Raw genomic sequence first — 17,958 nt, 5'->3', positions numbered from 1 at the left:
GCACTCCCCTTGTTGAAGTGCTGCCCCTGGAACATACATTGTGTCCATTTGAAGAGAGACTTCTGTGTCATTATTGGAAAAGAGAGAGGAAAATTTAATGCATTATTCTTTTCATTGCAGTCACTACAAACCTGCTTCTGAGTGCCATGCATTACAGCTGCTTGAAATTGAAAGCTAGGATCCTTTTCATATAAGAATGTTTCTGTAGAGTATTTTTCATTATCTCATTTTGTTATGTGCACTCCCCCCACCACCACCACCACCACCCGCTGCCTGTTTTGTTTCCTTTCATGCATTTGGGAGCTGGGGTGGGGGGAGAGGAAACATATTCAAATTAGAATCTATGCAAAAATATCTTGAGTCTCTGACACAGGATGCTTCTTTCTCTTAGAAATCATGATGGGGAGGGGGATGAAAAATGTCTTATTCATGCAACTAATATGACAATAGCACCCACAAAAAGAGGGGGGGAGGAAGAGGGGGAAGGGTGATAAGTATAAAGTGTGAGCCTTAGGACTTGTCTTCAGTTGCAGAGCCAGACTCACATGACTGGAACTTGGTTTGATGTGGTAATGAAGCATTGATCACAGGGAAAAGATGAAATGGCCTTTGCTCATTCATTATTTTTATCTTCTAGCTGTGGAAGACAGAAAATTGTTCATAGGAATGGTTTCGAAGAAGTGTAATGAGAATGATATCAGGGTGATGTTTTCTCCATTTGGCCAGATAGAAGAATGCCGAATTCTTCGGGGACCTGACGGGCTGAGCCGAGGTGAGTGTGCAGTCTATAAAGTCTCTTTCCTTAAGTGCTAATTGGAGCTATATGTCACAGTCAGGGTAGATGTAGCCACTGTCTGCAGCGAGAGGTTACACTGTAATATGTCCCACGTGACGGAGTTACGCACATGAATTTTTCACAGTGACTGAAATTATCACCTTTTATTTCAAATGTCAGAAAGGGCTCAGTGCCAACATATTGACTTGTGTGATCACGCTGTTTGTCAGATTGAAAGGGTACCGTTGAACCCTGACATCTCCTATTTTCCCTACCACAAAATCAAAGATACACACACACTCACACACACACACACTTATTTGTATTTTGCACCAGGGAAAACAAATGACTGTTTTATGGCATCTGGGGCCATGCAAACTGGTCCATGCTACAGTATCCCTCTACTCCCGCATTCTTTGTAACCATACGTAAAACGTGGGTCTGTATTGCCTCTGGAATAAAGGGGTTAACTTCTAGAGTTTTGCCCAGACAGAACTCATGAAGGGAGCTTTCATAGCTCAAGTCCCTAGGTCCAAATAGAGCCACCGCAGGTGTGCTAAACAGCAGTGCATAGTGCAGTCATATGAATAACCTGAATTCTGGACCCCATGCCAGACTCTTACTTTATTGTGTTGGAAATTAAGTGCAATGCAGACTTTGGTACTGATCACCCCTCTCCCCCACCCATTTAGATATGCAGCATATAGCATTTTGTACCTGGAAAAGGCTCTTGAAAATATATAATAAAAAGAAAAGCAGATCTATATCAATGACCCCTGCTGCATATTAAGCCTTTGTTGTATTGACCTGGAATTACTTAGACTGAACAATCCTTCCCACCAGCTAATGACATATGGAATTGAATTGGGAAGAGGATCAGGGCAAGCTTGTTGGCCTTCGGGGAACAGTGCCATGATATCAGCTACCACAATTTAAAGGCACAGGCAGTAAAAACTACTCTAAAATGTGGGGTTGTAAATTCTATTAAGGAGAAGCGAAACTCAGTCATTCTGTTTTGGATATTTTTCCCCCTCTAAACATGAAAAAGTACATAGGAATCACAGGTTTCAGAGTAACAGCCGTGTTAGTCTGTGTTTGCAAAAAGAAAAGGAGGACTTGTGGCACCTTAGAGACTAACCAATTTATTTGAGCATAAGCTTTTGTGATGCATCCGATGAAGTGAGCTGTAGCTCACGAAAGCTTATGCTCAAATAAATTGGTTAGTCTCTAAGGTGCCACAAGTACTCCTTTTCTTATAGGAATCACAGTTTATGCATTTTATTACATTTTCAAAACACGGAAAAATGTAGAGAAGAATGTGTGTTTTTTTAACTTCTGAAGCATATTGTTTCTTTTAGACTCTGGTTTCTACAATATGTGCAGCCACTTGTGGTTTTTTAAAAAATTTTCTGTGCAGCAGTTTGTCCACAATGGATATAAAGTCCAGCAGAATAGGTTGGGAACTGGGTGTCGGTATGTCGTCTGTGAAGGCAGAAAGCAGGGGCCATAGCATCTCCATGGAAATAAGGATAAAAAAAATCATCCACTGAAAAAAATGCTCTGTTGATTAATGGGAAACCATATGTTCTGTTTGTGGGCATTGTACCGAGGAAAATCAAGGCCTACAATTATACAGACTTAGACTCTGATCCCACAGCTGCTTGACCTTCAAGAAGTTGCATGATCCTGGCTCAGGAGTCTAACTTTAGATAGTCTTTTTATTTATTTTTTAAATCTTGGCCACAGGAAAGTAAACCTGCAGTGGGGAGTTGCTGGATAACTATTTAAATATTTAGACTAGATTATAAACTAGAGAATCAAGTCTTTGAGTCTTACAAGAGTTATTTGACTCCTCCGCAGAATTCCAAGTATTCCCCAAGTCTTGTTCAATAGAGGTTTTCCATCATAATCCCAGATCACGAGAGCCTACAGGAAGGGGTACGATGGGGGTATTTTTATTCCTCAATAGGTAGCAATTGATATCGCCAGTTACAAATTGATTGAGTATTGCAGTGTAGCCCATTGAGCAGATGTTGTGGTAATTTAAGGTTAATGTGCAAGGCTTTCACCTCTGGAGACGGAAGAGCATGTTCCAGGTACGTCACACTCAAACAGGTATTGGAATGTATTGGCTTAGCAGAGCTATAGCCTCTCTAATATTCAAGTTTATTCTGACAGTCACACAGTAATATGATACCAGGCTCTCTTGTTTCCTGCCTGTTAAACTTGAATTGCTTTCTACACCCATGCTACAGCCCAGTTTCCAGGCAGATGTTTGTCAACTTCACAAAACCACCAGACCAAGAGAGAAAATCAAGCACTGGGAAAGTGCCGAGCATTGAAGAGCTGAACTGAAGTCCTGCAGGAGAGCTTTGGGTGGGAGGACTCTTGCGTGGCATAGAACAGAAATTGGGTTCTTTAAAAATAGAAGGAAAATTAATACAATTAAATCCTGCAACAAATTCCAACATTTAAATGGATTCTCATTAATTTTACTATTTCCAATATGCTAAATTCCCCATTGCCACATGCCATCTTTCTTCTCATGTGTAAGAGCCCACAGCTCAACCATGCTTCCAGATGGGAAGTCCCTATAAAGAGAGGAAGGATGAATGAAGAAGAGTCACATTCTTGTGGGACTGCTGTCATCTCAGCACACCAGGCATTTGGGAGTGCATAGTCCTCACAGTCCAGCAAAATAAAAATACAATCCATTATGCTCTGCTTGCGTATTTCATCTTCTTCTCAATCAGCGTGCCTTAAAAATTAGCATATTATGATACCTCAGAAATAAAGAGCATGAAAAACACATTTACTGGTATTTATACAAACTTTGGAGCTTATTTGGAGACAGTTGGAGTAAAATGTCTTAGGGAAGGAATCTTTAGTATTAACAGATGTGAATTCTCAGTTCCAAAGGACAGCTACTGACTAGAGTGCTAGGCAGAACAATTCAGTTTTGTGCTGTTATTTTTCTCTAAGTAAGAAATGAAAGCTTTCAGTCAGCTTTTGGAACCTGTTCACGGTAGAGTAGCAACACTTTTGTTTCTAGTATAGCAATGTTAGACTATAACGTTGTAGGGTAGGCCTAGGATCATAGTCTACTCACAGTTGGAACAGGAAAAAGAATCCCTGTCTACAATGGTAAAGGAAAATATAACACTCTGTGATGAGTGTGATATAAGTGCTTAGATAAGGATACAGAGAGATTGAACTGGTTGTTGCTAGTGTAGTTTCAAGCCAAGAGTAGATACGGTTCTAATAAATTCACATCCATTCTGCCACTGTAGATAAAGGTCCATCCTCATTTCCACTCCAAATTTGTATTACCAGCTGTTTGAAACTCGTGTAAAAGTAGCCTAAAGACATCATACAAAGTCTCAGTGATGGAGCAATATATTTTAAATGCCCTTTCTAGTGTCTCCATTTAATCACTTTATTCCCACTGATGTTTGCTCCTGCAACTGAAAAATGGTTTGCTTTTTTCATCTGTACCTGGTTTGGCTGCAACCTAGGTACAGTGAGTAGATAGTGACCAAAAGTCATTATCATCTGATGGCTGTTTTACAGCCCCTGTGAAGTTAGTGGGTTGATATGGAGCAGTTCCCAGTTGGTAGGTGTCTGTTTAAGAATAAGAAAACGCAACTAACTGTCTAAGCAGAGAATTTGACGACTGAAGGGTATGGAGACTGTCCTATTCTCTCATCGCTACAACTCAGGTTCATGGGGCTGCATAGGGAATCTTGTGAATGCCTTTCCTGTATCTGTTCTACAGGTACAGGGATTCAGCCTCCAGCTTAAACCACTTTTTAAAAAATTCCCATTGTTGATGTTGTGCACTACTCCCCATTGTCATGTCAAAGCAAAAGTGAACTGACTGGGACGATTAGGGTTTTAAATCACTTATTGCAAAGGGTTTCCAGAAATCTCTGAACTTTTTAAAGAAACCCCAATGTCCTGGCTCCTAGTCCTGAGATCTGTCTACAAGAACACTGCTGCCAACATGGACAGCTGTGAGCTTGTGGATGGAACATTCAAATGGTAGCCAGAAGGACCTGAGTTTGATTCACAAGTCTGCTGCTGACTTGCTATGTGACCCCAGGTGACTCACTTCATCTCTTTTTGTGCCTCAGTTTTCCCATCTACAGTAGAACCTCAAAGTTACAAACACTTCGGGAATACAGGTTGTTCATAACTCTGAAATGTTCGTAACTCTGAATAAAATATTATGGTGGTTGTTTCAAAAGTTTACAACGGAACATTGACTTAATACAGCTTTGAAACTTTATTACAGAGAAGAAAAATGTTGCTTTTAACCTTAATTTAAATGAAACAAGCACAGTTTCCTTACTGTGTCAAATTTTTTAAAAACTTTCCCTTTATTTTTTAGTAGTTTACGTTTAACACAGTATGGTACTGTATTTGTTTTTGTCTCTGCTGCTGCCTGATTGCGTACTTCCAGTTCCAAATGAGGGTGTGGTTGACTGGTCAGTTTGTAACTGTGGTGTTCATAACTCTGAGGGTCTACTGTACCTTTGTAAAGTGCTTTGAGATCAGTAGGTCAAAATCACTATATTACTGCTAAGTAGTATTAGTCAATAATAATAATAAAATCCTCTTATCCTTATCATAGGAGCTCCATATAGCAAATTACACAGATGTATTGCTAAGTACAGATTTATATAACAGACACTGTAGTCAATTGGGTCAAGAGATTGCATTGAAGGAACCTGCTAAGTATGTGTACAGACAATTAGGTCTAAAATGTGCATTTGATAAGGTCTCTAAATGCATATTGACACAGCTTTTAAAGTCTTTTTGTCTGATTTCAACATGACAATATTAAGCAAGTCAGGCAAGTGCACACTTAGAGTATTAAAAATCTGATAATAGGGAATGTCTGTTTTAAAAAGCAGATAGGAATGGTGTGGGAATCAGCCCACAATCAGGCAGATCAGGCAGCTTTGCAAAATTCCATTCATCCGCAGTAAGTAGGGATTGTTGGTTTGTTCATTTAAAAAAAAGGCAAAATATCGTTGTTCATTTTTTGCATTATCACTTATGGTAAAGAACAGGTGAGTAGTTTCTGTGCCTGGAGCAGGAGATTTTCTGACTGATATTCAGAGCAGCTTTGCAAGGCTGAAGTAACATAATGTGCTACCCCTGAAAGTGATCTGGGTTTGTGGCCAGCCTGGCACTCCTCAGGGTATGTCTACACTGCAGATAGACAGTGGCTTGGCTTGGCCGATGCTAACTGACTTGAGCTCACGGGGCTCTGGCTTAAGGGGCTGTTTGGTTTTGGTGTAAAACGTTCAGGCTTAGGCTGCAGCCTGAGCTCTGGGACTCTCCCCCTCACAGGGTCCTAGATCCCGGGCTCCAGCCTGAGCCCAAATGTCTACACTGCAATTGAACAGCCCCTTCGCCGGAGTCCTGTGAGCCTGAATCAGCTGGCCTGGGCCAGCCGCGGGTTTTTAATTACAATGTAGACATACCCTAGGTCTACATGGGGCGGGAGACAACACTATTCAGACTATATGTTCAGCTTCTTGAAGGGAGGCTTTGATAGTGCCTTTTATATGAGGATTTCAAAGCCCTTTATACTACAACTTTGCCACTCTGCCATTTTTCAGGTTGTTGAAAACTGTGGCAAGGTTAGCGTTTCATTTGTCCTTTTGCCACTGTGTAACTTTTGAAAAGTTGGAGAAGTTTTGATAAGTTAAGAGGAAAAAGCGTGTGGGAGCAGGGAATGGGAACCAAAAAAACTAGACATTATTCATGTTGTCACATTCAGTGTCAAAACAGAAAATTAAGAGAGAAGGGCAAAAACAAAAATTTGAAATTAAAAAAAAAGTCAAAAAAGAATCAAGGGAAATTTGTCTGATTTGAATCAAACTTGAAAATTTTGAATTGAAAAAGAAAATTCTAATCAAACTTTTCCCGTGAAAAATTTCAAATGACAATTGTGAGTTCAAAATATTTTGTGAGGAGGGAATGTCTTTTTCAACACTCTGTCATATTAAATGATCTCCTTAAGGCTGTGTCGGAAGTCAGTGGTAGAGATGGAATATACAACTGAGGCACCAAGACTCCAAGCTTCTTTCTCTAGCCACTCCATGACAAAGCTAAGTATCAGATTTGCCCTCATTACACCTTCTCAACATTCTTTCACTAGAAAGATTGGCTTGAAGCAGGACAATAATGACAAAACTTTCCATTTCCAGAAAGTGGGTCACTCAGGTTGCCAATAAAAGGTGGTCTTTAGTGTTGGTCTAACTCCAGTTTGGTTCTGTGTAAATTTCAACTACTGGGGCCTACATTTTCCAAAGTCATTAGTGATTTGGGGTATCCAACTTTGAGACACCTTCATAGACTCTGATTTTCAAAGGATTTTCTCGGAGGGATTTTTTTTCTTTTGCCACTAAAATGGGCATGAGAAATTGAACCTTTCTTCTGACCTCTAGGTGAAGAAGGCCAATCAAGGCCAAGATTCCAGCACATTGACAGAGCATTGTGGGAAGTGTGCATTGCTATTACCTTGCTGTGTCTCTGATATGTGTAAACAGATGGCATCAATTTCCAGGACACTCAGTCCAACACCTTTCACCAAAATCCTTTTTTCGTTTGAGCTGAGATAGTAATATTAATACTTCGCTGTTATGTAGAACTTTTCATCAATGGATCTCAAAGCACTTCACAATCTTTAATGTATTTAGCCTCATAACACACCTGCGAGGCAGGGAAACATTATCAGCTCTGTTTTTACAGATGGGGAACTGAGCAGCTAAGTGATTTGCCCAAGGTCAAACAGAAAGTAGGTGGCAAAGCAAGGAGTGGCACCCCTATCTTTCCAGTCCTAGGCTAACTGCTTAATCACTGCACCATCCTTCCTCATGCTTTCTGCACTCATGCTCAGGGCTACCAGATCTGTAGAAAACAACATAGAGTAATCCCTGCTGTTAGCAACCACCCAGGGGCCTACCAAAAATCTAAGAACATAAGAACGTCCATACTGGGTCAGACCAATGGTCCGTCTAGCCCAGTGTCCTGTCTTCTGACAGTGGCCAATGCCAGCTGCTTCAGAGGGAATGAATGGACTAGGTAATCATCAAGTGATCCATCCCCTGTCACCCATTCCCAGCTTCTTATCTGTGCTATAAACTATTTTCCGTCTTACAATAAATATGTAGCTGAATTATACTCAGTACACTTGGGGATACTTTGGAGTGGTCTCTTAAGATGGAACTTTGGAGTGGTCTAATTAGGATGGCCCCTTGTACAGGTTACACTGTACTACTTGCCCAAGTTTTACTTTTAATGAAACACACGAACATGTGAACCAGAGGAATTCTTGGGCACGAAAAACTCCCGTGCAAACCCAACCAGAAATAATTGGACATGAATAGATCCTTTCCTTTTGTAGACCTGTTCCAAATTGCTTGTCAGTTTTCATTTTAACAGTGTCTTCTATTTCTATAGTGCCTTTCTTCCCAGAGATGCCAAAGCACTTTACAAATTTAAATAGGCTGCGCTCAGGGATCACTTCAACAGTCACTGATGTACACTCACCTCTGGGATGAAACGTGGCAGCTGATAGACTGGACCCGTATCATTTAGGAGAAGAAGTGAAGAAGAATGTTGTATCCAGTTGAACTTGGAATTTGGAAACGCAAAACACAATCACCAGACCGCATGCAACCTGTATAGCCAGAGGCTGAGATTTTGAAGGCAACATTTAATGGGATTTGAGCATCCCAGTCTCTTATCTGGCTTTCAAAATTTCATCTTAAATCTTTCTTCTAGGTCACGAAATAGTAGATTGATAAAAAACCACTGAGATATTTTTAAATACATTTGATTCTTTATTTGATGTTTAGATCCATTCAGGCCAGTTTTTTCAAACTTCCATTATTAATACTTTTAGCCACGTAAGTAAAAGTGACCTGATTCACAGATATCTGTAGTTCTCACAGCTCGCATTGACATCACTGTGAGGTGTGGGTTCTTAGCACCTCTGAAAAATAGGCTAGTTTTATTTAGGTGAAATCACATTTGAAAATGTTCTGCTTCCTATGTCATTCACAGGTCTTGTCAAGGTTGTACAGACGTTCTTACCGTGCATGTGCTTCTGGGGTGGCAGCTCCAATGGAGATCAATGCCGGCATAAATAAATGGGGCATCCTTGACTTCAATGGGAGCATGGGTAGGCCAAGACTTAGCGCTTTTGAAAATCGTCTTGGAGCAGAGATTCCTGGGATTTGGGGGAAAGAGAGGGGAGAGGCATTAGAGATGTATTGGTGATAGGTGAGAAAAGACAAAACATCTGAGTTTAGATATCCTTTCAACTGACATGACTCATGTAATCGATGTGTTTCCAAAATCTGCTCTGTGGTAGGGCAACATGTTTCCCGCTGATTCCCTCAGTAGGAGGAAATTACTTTGAGAAACCTTTCCCCAGTCGATCATTTATCTGTTCTAACAGGTTAGAAGGCAGCCTTACAGAAATAAGGGAAATTCCTCCCCTTTCTTTTCTGTTCGTGATCCCTGATATTTTGAAAGTAGAGATAACAAATAATTGCAAGGTGAATTACAGGTTGGCCACATTTACAAAATGATTTTTGTTGTTACACACTTGGTGATTTAAGGGGAAGTAATTTCCATGTTGACTTGGCAACAAAAATTTGTGTCTTCATGTTCTTGTTACTATATTTTCCTCTCCTCTTCCCCACTCACACCTACTTCCCCCCCCTCCCCCCCCCCGGATGAGCTCTACTGCTCCTATTTGTAGTAAGAGAATTTCCGAGGCAAGGGGCTCAGCCATCTAAGGAGCATAGGACTTGCCATAGCAGATCAGACAATTGGTTCATCGGGTCCAACCATGCTGCCTTTGTCAATGTCCGATAGCTGATGCTTCAGAAGAAGCATGCTCCTTGCCTTAGGCAATTATACAGTGTTTTATATGATGAGGTGAGGGGATGTGGAAATCCTTCTTGATTCCCACAGCTTACCCCCTGAAGCATGAGATTTGATTAGTCTTATCTTAACATGCATAGCTACAATGTTATTAATGGTTATAAAGCTGTCTGGTATGTATCTCAAATAACCACCTGTGGCCATGAATTCTACAGGTTGATTGTACGCTATGTGAAAGGAGTAATCCCTAACATTCACTCAACATCTACTGCCTAGTAATTTCGAGAGTAAAGAGGGGTGTGCAACAGCTGTGGGCCAGAACTGCCCTAAATAATGTATTTATCTGACCCCTCCTCCCCAACATGGCAGATTTGGATTTTGCAGAAGGAAAGCTTATATATATATAAGCACACACAGAGCATTGTTTTTAGCCTGAAACAACGGTTAGAAAGAGTTGTGAACTCATTCATCTCAACGTTGTGCTGATTCTAACGATGACACTTTAAAGGCCAGGTTTTCAAATAGTTTAGTAGTGCAGTTGCACACTTAATGTATGCCCACAATTGTTTGTGCAAATCAGGTAATCATATGCACGACTGGCCAGTGGTTGTCAGTTGGAAATTTGCTGTGTATTGTGGGTAGAATATTGACCTAGCTTTGTAATCTTGACCCCACAGACCATTATGAAAATGTAATTCAGCCTCCCTCCCTCTATAGAATGATTTTGAGCATCTTGGAATAGGGCACAGGATGCACAACACATTCGTCATGGGCTTCACAGAGAACAGGTTTCCTTTACATAAGTAGCTCAGCGTATGGTACTTTACTGTTATAAAAATCGTTTCACGCCAGAAAATAAGAGTTAGAGGCTATTCAAATGAACCTGGGTTGGAGGTGAAGAGGGAGGCTATGCCATAATATTGGCAGTGAAAGCCCCACAATGACTTAGCTTTGCGGTTAAAAAGGGAATGAGGGGGGAGTCGGAGGGGGGGAGGTAATCTGCTCCACCTATATGGCCACATAGCTTAATTGTCTGCTGCTTCACTTTTCTTTTGAGACCTGCTAATTGCAACATCTCTCAGTAAGTTACTTACAGCTGTACTGCTGGGTAGAAATTGTGATAAATGCATAAACTGTCTTATTGATTCTTGTTGACATTTTACATGCTTCTTTTGCATTCTTAACCTCCACTAAGTAATTGTCACTATGGTACAAGCTCCTGGATAATAAGAACAAGGGAAGAAATGAAACAGTTCCTTGACCATTAAAAGTAAAATTATCAAAGGCTCTGTATGTTTTCCCCCTAATATATCTCTATTAGTTTGTCCTCTCCCCACATTGAAGTCACAAGATAAGAAATGAAAACGCTTAGTGTTATTTCCTATATTAATAATAAGAGTAATGTTTTTAAGAGAGATTACTTTGAGACTGATGGTAAATTTGGGCCTCTTTAATTTTAGTGCACAGCATCAATATGGAATCTAGCAGAGGTACTGTAGCTTATTTACCATTCTACTACACATTTTGTCTAGAATGCCTTATAGAAAGATGTTTGTGAAATTATTTTCTTTGACAAAAAAATTTTCTGGATAACAGTAGTAGCATCATAATGTGTCTAAATAATTAAAACATCATCAGCTGTTCTGTTATCTGAGAAATATATAAAGTAGCGCAACACTACTGTAAAATCTGCATAAAGAATTCTAACTTTAAAATTTATAATGCTAATCTATCAGTAAGATGCATAGTAGATTAGTTTCCCTTGTATCAAGGGATTTTATATTTTTTTAAAAAAAATTACCGCATGATGCAAAAATGCATTGACCTTATTTTCATGACTAGATGTAGTGCTTTTGGGTAATGATCAGGCATTGCTTTCTCTTACTGTTGTTTGATTAAAATGTTAATACAGTCTTGACTTGATAATCTTACCAGGTACATACGATCAAAAGAGAAAAGATGTTTTATGGCTCACAAATTGATTTACATAAACCAAGCAATCTGTTGCTTGCTGGATTGCAAAATGGTTTATTTTGCCCATTGGCCACAGGGGCAACAATATGGTATTTTTGGTGCCAGAACGTAGCTTTCATGCATTAGCTCTAAAATGACAATATGCTTCAGCCTCTCTGTGTTTAGATTTGCTTCATTTGGAAATCTTTTAAGTAGTAATAATAATAATGTTTTGAGGAAATTGAGTGGAACACTAAATTATTCTCTGAAACCTAAGTTCAAACTGTGCAAAGCTAAGGGAGCTGAAAATCAATGCACTGTTAAAGTCATTAGAGATCACAAGTGAAATAAGTCTGTGTTGCTTTAGCTAAGCTTTTAGTGTGCCATGGTATTATTACAAAATCAGCCTGAATCTGGGTTAATTTCACAGTCTTTTTCTTTAAGATGCCCAAGGGTGCATGAAGAAGAATAAAATGTAAATTTCAGAAGGCAGTGTTTTTATTAGTTAAAAGGGCATTGAGCCATGCAGTACTAAACTTGACCTACACCATGCCTAGTATTGGTATGAGCAGCAATAAAGGGGAGGCCGGCAGGGGGAAACAGCTCAGGCACTAAGCTATTCTTTTTTCTATGATTTAAAAGGGAAAACGTGGTTTTCAATTATTCACACATACACAGCTCCAGTATAATTTGAAGGTGGTCATAGTTTTTGTAGATCAAAGAATTATGCTTGTACCCATAAGTATCAGGACTTCAAAAAAACAAAACTCATAAAGATTTTTATTTGAAAAATTCATTTTAAAAAAATATTTAAATTCCACCTGCATTACAGAATTTGGTCTGGCAGCATGACTGGGTCCTCTGGCATTTAGTTTTAAAGCATTTTATACATGTTTTCCTCAGTCTTATTTGTGTTCACACCATCTTGATGAAATTTACCAGTGGCATTATGAGCTCTTTAAATTTGTACTTAATTGCCAGTGATGCTCGCAGTTTATTTTAAACCAACAATAAATAAAAAGAAATAGCAGGTAGCTGCTAATGTATGCTTTGGAAGGGATTAAAATATACAATCCAAACTTTACATTTTAGAGCATACAAACAAGCTTTGCTTATTTCAAACCCTGTGGCTCAACAACAACAAAACAAAAACCTCCAAACCCTTTTCTCCCACCCCCACCAATCTATTTTTTTTCTTTCATCTATGGTCAGATTAGCAAGTCAGCACTGTCAATAAATAAATTAGAGGAGTTGTTTACTTTTATGTACTACTGAGAACAGTGTCGTCTTGTGGCCGTTCTCGTAGACTGTGTTGGTTTAACAAGCGTCCAACCCTTTTGTCTTGTTGTTTTTTGTCTTTCCTGCTCCCTGTCCCCTTGTTCCCACAGGCTGTGCGTTTGTTACATTTTCTACAAGGGCAATGGCACAGAATGCAATCAAAGCCATGCACCAGTCTCAGACCATGGAGGTACAGTACTGTATCATCTGCCCTTTCTTTGTTTTCTTTGTGCAAATGATTGTGAATGGTAAAGCCATGGTCTCCTGGAGAAGATCAGACACGTGACAATCTCACAGATTTAAACTTTCACAAAACTCACTCTACCTCTTTGTGAAATTTATTTTTCTGAATGATCTTGAAACACAAGTAAGAAGATCTCTGTGTTGAACCCAAACATTGCTTTTCTAATGTGTCCAGTGGCATTCAGTGGAAAATAAACGTAAATAAATAAAGCATATCTGGGGATTAAATTATCTTTTATCTTAAACCAAAAAAACCCCAAAAATGCCTGACTTTATATGGATTTTAAAATATTGCAGTTTGTGCTACTCTGGGAAAAGGCTCGAAAGAGATTTTTAACCTGGCCATGCCAAGTTCCTAGTGCATGTGTTTGGGAATTTGGGGGGCGGGGGTTGCATATGGAAACTTTTTTTAAGTTAATATAATTTCTCCTACTTCATGTAGCCAGTAAAAATGCTAATTATGTAAGAGCACATTGAAGAGCTGGACTAGCTACCGAGCACTGTCACGGCAGGCTCTGTACAAACAGCAATCTTTTACTCCCTAAAAACTGCTTCCCCGGCATCGTGCTTTCTAATAATGAGCAACACAAAGCTTTAACTTTACTTACCTGGTGCGACTACAGTTTCAGGGTCAGATCCACTTATCGGCATATTTATCTCACTGCCACAGCTCATCTGGTGGTCTCAACTTTTTTAGTCTGTGATTTCTGTCATGGTCTTTCAGAATTTTGCACAAAAGGTCTCACAAGAGTACTAAGCCTTTACTTATTCTGGATCTTCTAGTTTAATCATTTGAGAGTGCATGTTATACTGTATTATGTATACCGTATCTTTGTGTACTGATGATCTTCTCATAGGTGGTATTTTGATGTTATGTGCACTTGTTTCTTCTTTTCTTTTCTTTTTTTTTTAATTATTATTCTTTTTAAATGAGGGCCTTTCAATTTTTCTCAAGTAATTTTTCTTTGCAATGCTCTAGTCTCCCAAAGCATGCTGGGTACTAAACAATCATTATTGCGTCATGTCGTTGAGCTGCTTTGTGTAATGAGCGAAGGGAAAGACAGAGAAAAAAAAAAGAGACAGTGCATGGAAATGTCAGCTGTTTTCTGTACTCTTCCAGTAATGATATTGGCATTGCAAAGCTATTGTCTTTCCAAACATCACATTTGACTTTGGTTAAGATTATTTTATAATCAATGTGTTTTCTTTTCAGTCCAATGCATTTTTATAGACCCTGAATATACAGTGTTAGATGAGAATCTGCCACAGAGAAAAATCAGAATTATTGAAATTATCTTCACTAGGAAGCTGCTCTTACCTAATATATTTTATTGTGCACTATGACACTATATATGGAATAAAAAGTGACATTTTAGTTCATTGGAATAATGATTCTTTTTATTTTTCTGCCATGCACTGCCCCATTAATTTGGGGCGCTATATTTTTGCTACTTTTTGGTTCCACATAAAACAGAAGTGTTGTTAATAATGCTGTGGTTTTTATGTGTATTTTCCATGTGTTCCCATGTATTTTTGGTCTAGGGTAATGAGTTTCACATGAATCACCCTCACGTGAGAGGATGTTGTAAAATGAAATAATCATTAAAGGTCAGATTCTCCCTTTCATATGCTGAGTAATTGTACCGTACTTCAAACACAGCCCCTTTGTGATATACTTCCTTATGTTGAATAGTACCTTATGCCACAGGTAATCCAATTGTCTGAAGTGAGCAAGTGTATCACAATTTAGCCCTATATAAATAACTACTCTCAGAGAAAAGTACTACTCAACAGCCTTAAAGATTGGAGTATCTGCACCCATAATTAGCATCATGATGTCAGCTGGGCTCAGGTCCGTAGCAGAACTGATGTGCTTACTCTTTTGTGGGAGGTGGAGCAGCCCTTCCAGCTCACCAATTCATGGCATGGTACCATGGTACCGTAGGAGTCTGCATGTTCTACCTTGCCAGCAGAAGGAAAGGTACACAAGCGGTGCTTCCCATTGAGAAGGGGAGATAAAAAGCAGCCATAAAATAATGAGGTAGGAGATACCCCATACCTGCTTGCATAATGGGGGGTACCTCTCCAAATGGAAAGAAGGTATTGCTCTGGTCAACATTCAAAAGCATTTTCTGCCTCTTGGTTATTAATGTCAATGCTATGATGGTAAAAAGTTGACTTTTGAGAGCTGCGATTAAAATCTGGACACTCTGAAATAATATTGCCCCTGGCACTTTGATTTCACGTTTTATGGGGGGGGGAAAAAGACTTTTAAAATGGAAGATGGAAGATGTATTATGCAATCAAGTTTCAATTGAACCACTGAAGTTATTTTTTCTGATTTCATTATTTTCAGTTCTTTGGCACACATCATTGACTAAAACGTATTTTTCAAAGTGACGCAAAATGATGAGAATGTTCATGTTCAGAAGAGCAAGTGTCTCCTGGAAATAATGAATTTTCCTATTGCTCTTTGCATTTTACTCTCTATCCTGGTTTAAGCAACTCATTTTTAAAGCCATAATTGCTGCCCTCATTTTCGGCTTTTCTGCCTCATTTTTGTATTTAAAAAAAAAAATCACTCAAATGGAGGGTTAGTAGGAGACACTAATTTGTTGACATGGAATAAATAGCAATGTTTTTCTCATATAGAGCCATTTTGCTACATATAATTTCAATCTTCAGAATGTTTGCTCCTTTGAAAATGATGAAATAAGAGCAGAAAGTGAAAAAAATATTACAGATTCCTAAATTGCAGAGATATTGTTTTTATACAATGTACTGACATTTCAGGATTCATAAATATGATATCAGCTGTTGTATTGAGTATTGAGCTGCTGAGCTGAGTCCTGGAACAGCCATATACTATTTCTTCCTTTTGAAATTCATTTATATTCCCTTTGAAATAGACCTAAGAGTTTCACGTATGTACATGTAGCAAGCAGTAAACTATCACCACACTTAGCCTAATACCACCAATCTGAAATGGGATACAAGCTTGCTATTACCTTTTTTATTAGCTAAACTGGAAAAATATTTCAATTTAAAAAAAAATAAGAGCTTGATTTTAATATTAGTATAAAATCACTGAGAAGAGGCAATTGTATACCAAGCTGAATCCTCCATAATCTTTATTCAATTGCTGAAGTGGTGTATCTCAGTTTTTACTCACTGAAAAATTGAAAGACATTTTTTACAACGAAATATACAAGCAAGGTACTGGGGGTGGAATAATACATCTCAAGTGATCATTTTCTAAGATGATAATTCTAAAGGAATGGTATTGATGGGAGGTCTTCACACAAAAGATATTATTACCGTGGCTTATTTCATCATTTTGTCTGTTGATTCTGAATGTTCCTATCATTGTCCTATTGTGAGGTTCCTCGGCTACTCTTTATAGAAATAGAGAATAGGAACTTTTCTGAAGAAGCTCACAGTATAGTGAGAGTAGCCATGGGATCAGTTTGGTTAGATATAAACCCCCATTGCACACTGTAAACTGTGTCTAAAATCCTGCTGTATTTCTGGATCTGAGGCACCCAACATGGTTTTAGGATTGGGGGTGGAAGAGAAATCGGCATGACAATGTGTAGGGGATAGAGGGGACTCAGACACTACAATGATGGGCAGCAGGATAAAACTCAAAGACAGATGGTTTCTACAAATCATGAAATGTTATAATCCATTTGCCAAAAGTAGACTGGAATCATTATGATGCTACATTGTTCTGTAGATTTAAAACAAAAAAATCTCAAGGTTTATATCTGAAAGCAAACAGTTTCAAAATTAGATTAAAAGGGATCTGTTTTCATTCATGTGGCACTGTTTATGTCCGTCATTGTCTTTGGCTATTACTTGAAAATAGACAGAAAACAAAGAGACAAGTCCATCTTTAAAACACATGAACCGTGACGCTTAATTAAAGAGCATTGATAAATTCTGTTGTCTCTCCAGGGGCATTCAGATAGTTGAACATACACAAAGATCTGGAGGGAAAAGAGCTCAATGAAAAGAGAGAGGAAATTAATAATTTTTCAAGAGCCATGTTTAGAAATAGTTGAATAATAATTAATAAACATCATTTCAGAAATAATTTCAGGTTATTTCAAATGGATTTAAAGGTGGTAAGAACATGTGAAGGTGGAATCATGTACATGTGTGTGATGTTAACATCTTTCTTTTCCAATCTGTCCAATCATAGGGCTGCTCTTCGCCTATAGTGGTGAAGTTTGCTGATACCCAAAAGGATAAGGAGCAGAGGCGTTTACAACAGCAGTTAGCACAACAGATGCAACAGCTCAACACTGCCACTTGGGGGAACCTCACAGGCCTTGGAGGACTCACACCACAGTACCTAGCTGTAAGTTCTTGTGAAATGTAGTGACCGCATGATTCATCTGAAGAAGTGGGTTTTTTACCCATGAAAGCTTGTGTCCAAATAAATCCGTTAGTCTTTAAGATGCCACCGGACTCCTCATTGTTTTAGTGACCACATATTTAGACTTAAACCGATATATTTATTTTAGCACACTGGAGTGAACCCTGATAGAATGGAACTCCCTACATTTTAACGTAGGCTCTTTGGGGCAGATAAAGTGACTTATTCCTGAAAGCACCCTGTAAATGTATGGCACTATATAAAACATTTTGTAGTAATAACAGCTATTTAGAATGAAAGTTGCAAGTTATTTCAGTGCCTTGCAGTCCTCTGAAGATTAAAATTCTATTTCAGCTGGAAAATACATTTTTCACTCTGATGTTTCCACTGAACATTAAATTCTGCTTTTTTAAAAAAT

At 38.7% G+C, this 17,958-nt stretch overlaps 1 protein-coding gene across 7 annotated transcripts in view; it reads left to right on the top strand.

Annotated features, from left to right (window-relative positions):
- The window catches only part of CELF2 (CUGBP Elav-like family member 2), a 689,087-nt gene that overhangs the window by 614,373 nt on the left and 56,756 nt on the right, over positions 1–17,958 (top strand). For 6 of the 7 annotated variants that reach the window (XM_077836746.1, XM_077836712.1, XM_077836729.1 and 3 more), the window contains 3 exons: positions 638–772; positions 13,027–13,106; positions 17,364–17,522. In XM_077836746.1, coding sequence (XP_077692872.1) covers positions 638–772; positions 13,027–13,106; positions 17,364–17,522 — 374 coding nt within the window. Of the gene's footprint in view, positions 1–637; positions 773–13,026; positions 13,107–17,363; positions 17,523–17,958 lie in introns of those variants that run through there. The other variant, XM_077836764.1, reaches the window with a different exon arrangement.

Source organism: Eretmochelys imbricata, chromosome 1 (genome assembly GCF_965152235.1).
Source record: "Eretmochelys imbricata isolate rEreImb1 chromosome 1, rEreImb1.hap1, whole genome shotgun sequence".
NCBI classification, from domain to species: Eukaryota; Metazoa; Chordata; order Testudines; family Cheloniidae; genus Eretmochelys; species Eretmochelys imbricata.
The sequence above is the reverse complement of the archived record's forward strand: the minus strand, read 5'-3'. Positions and strand labels throughout refer to the sequence as shown.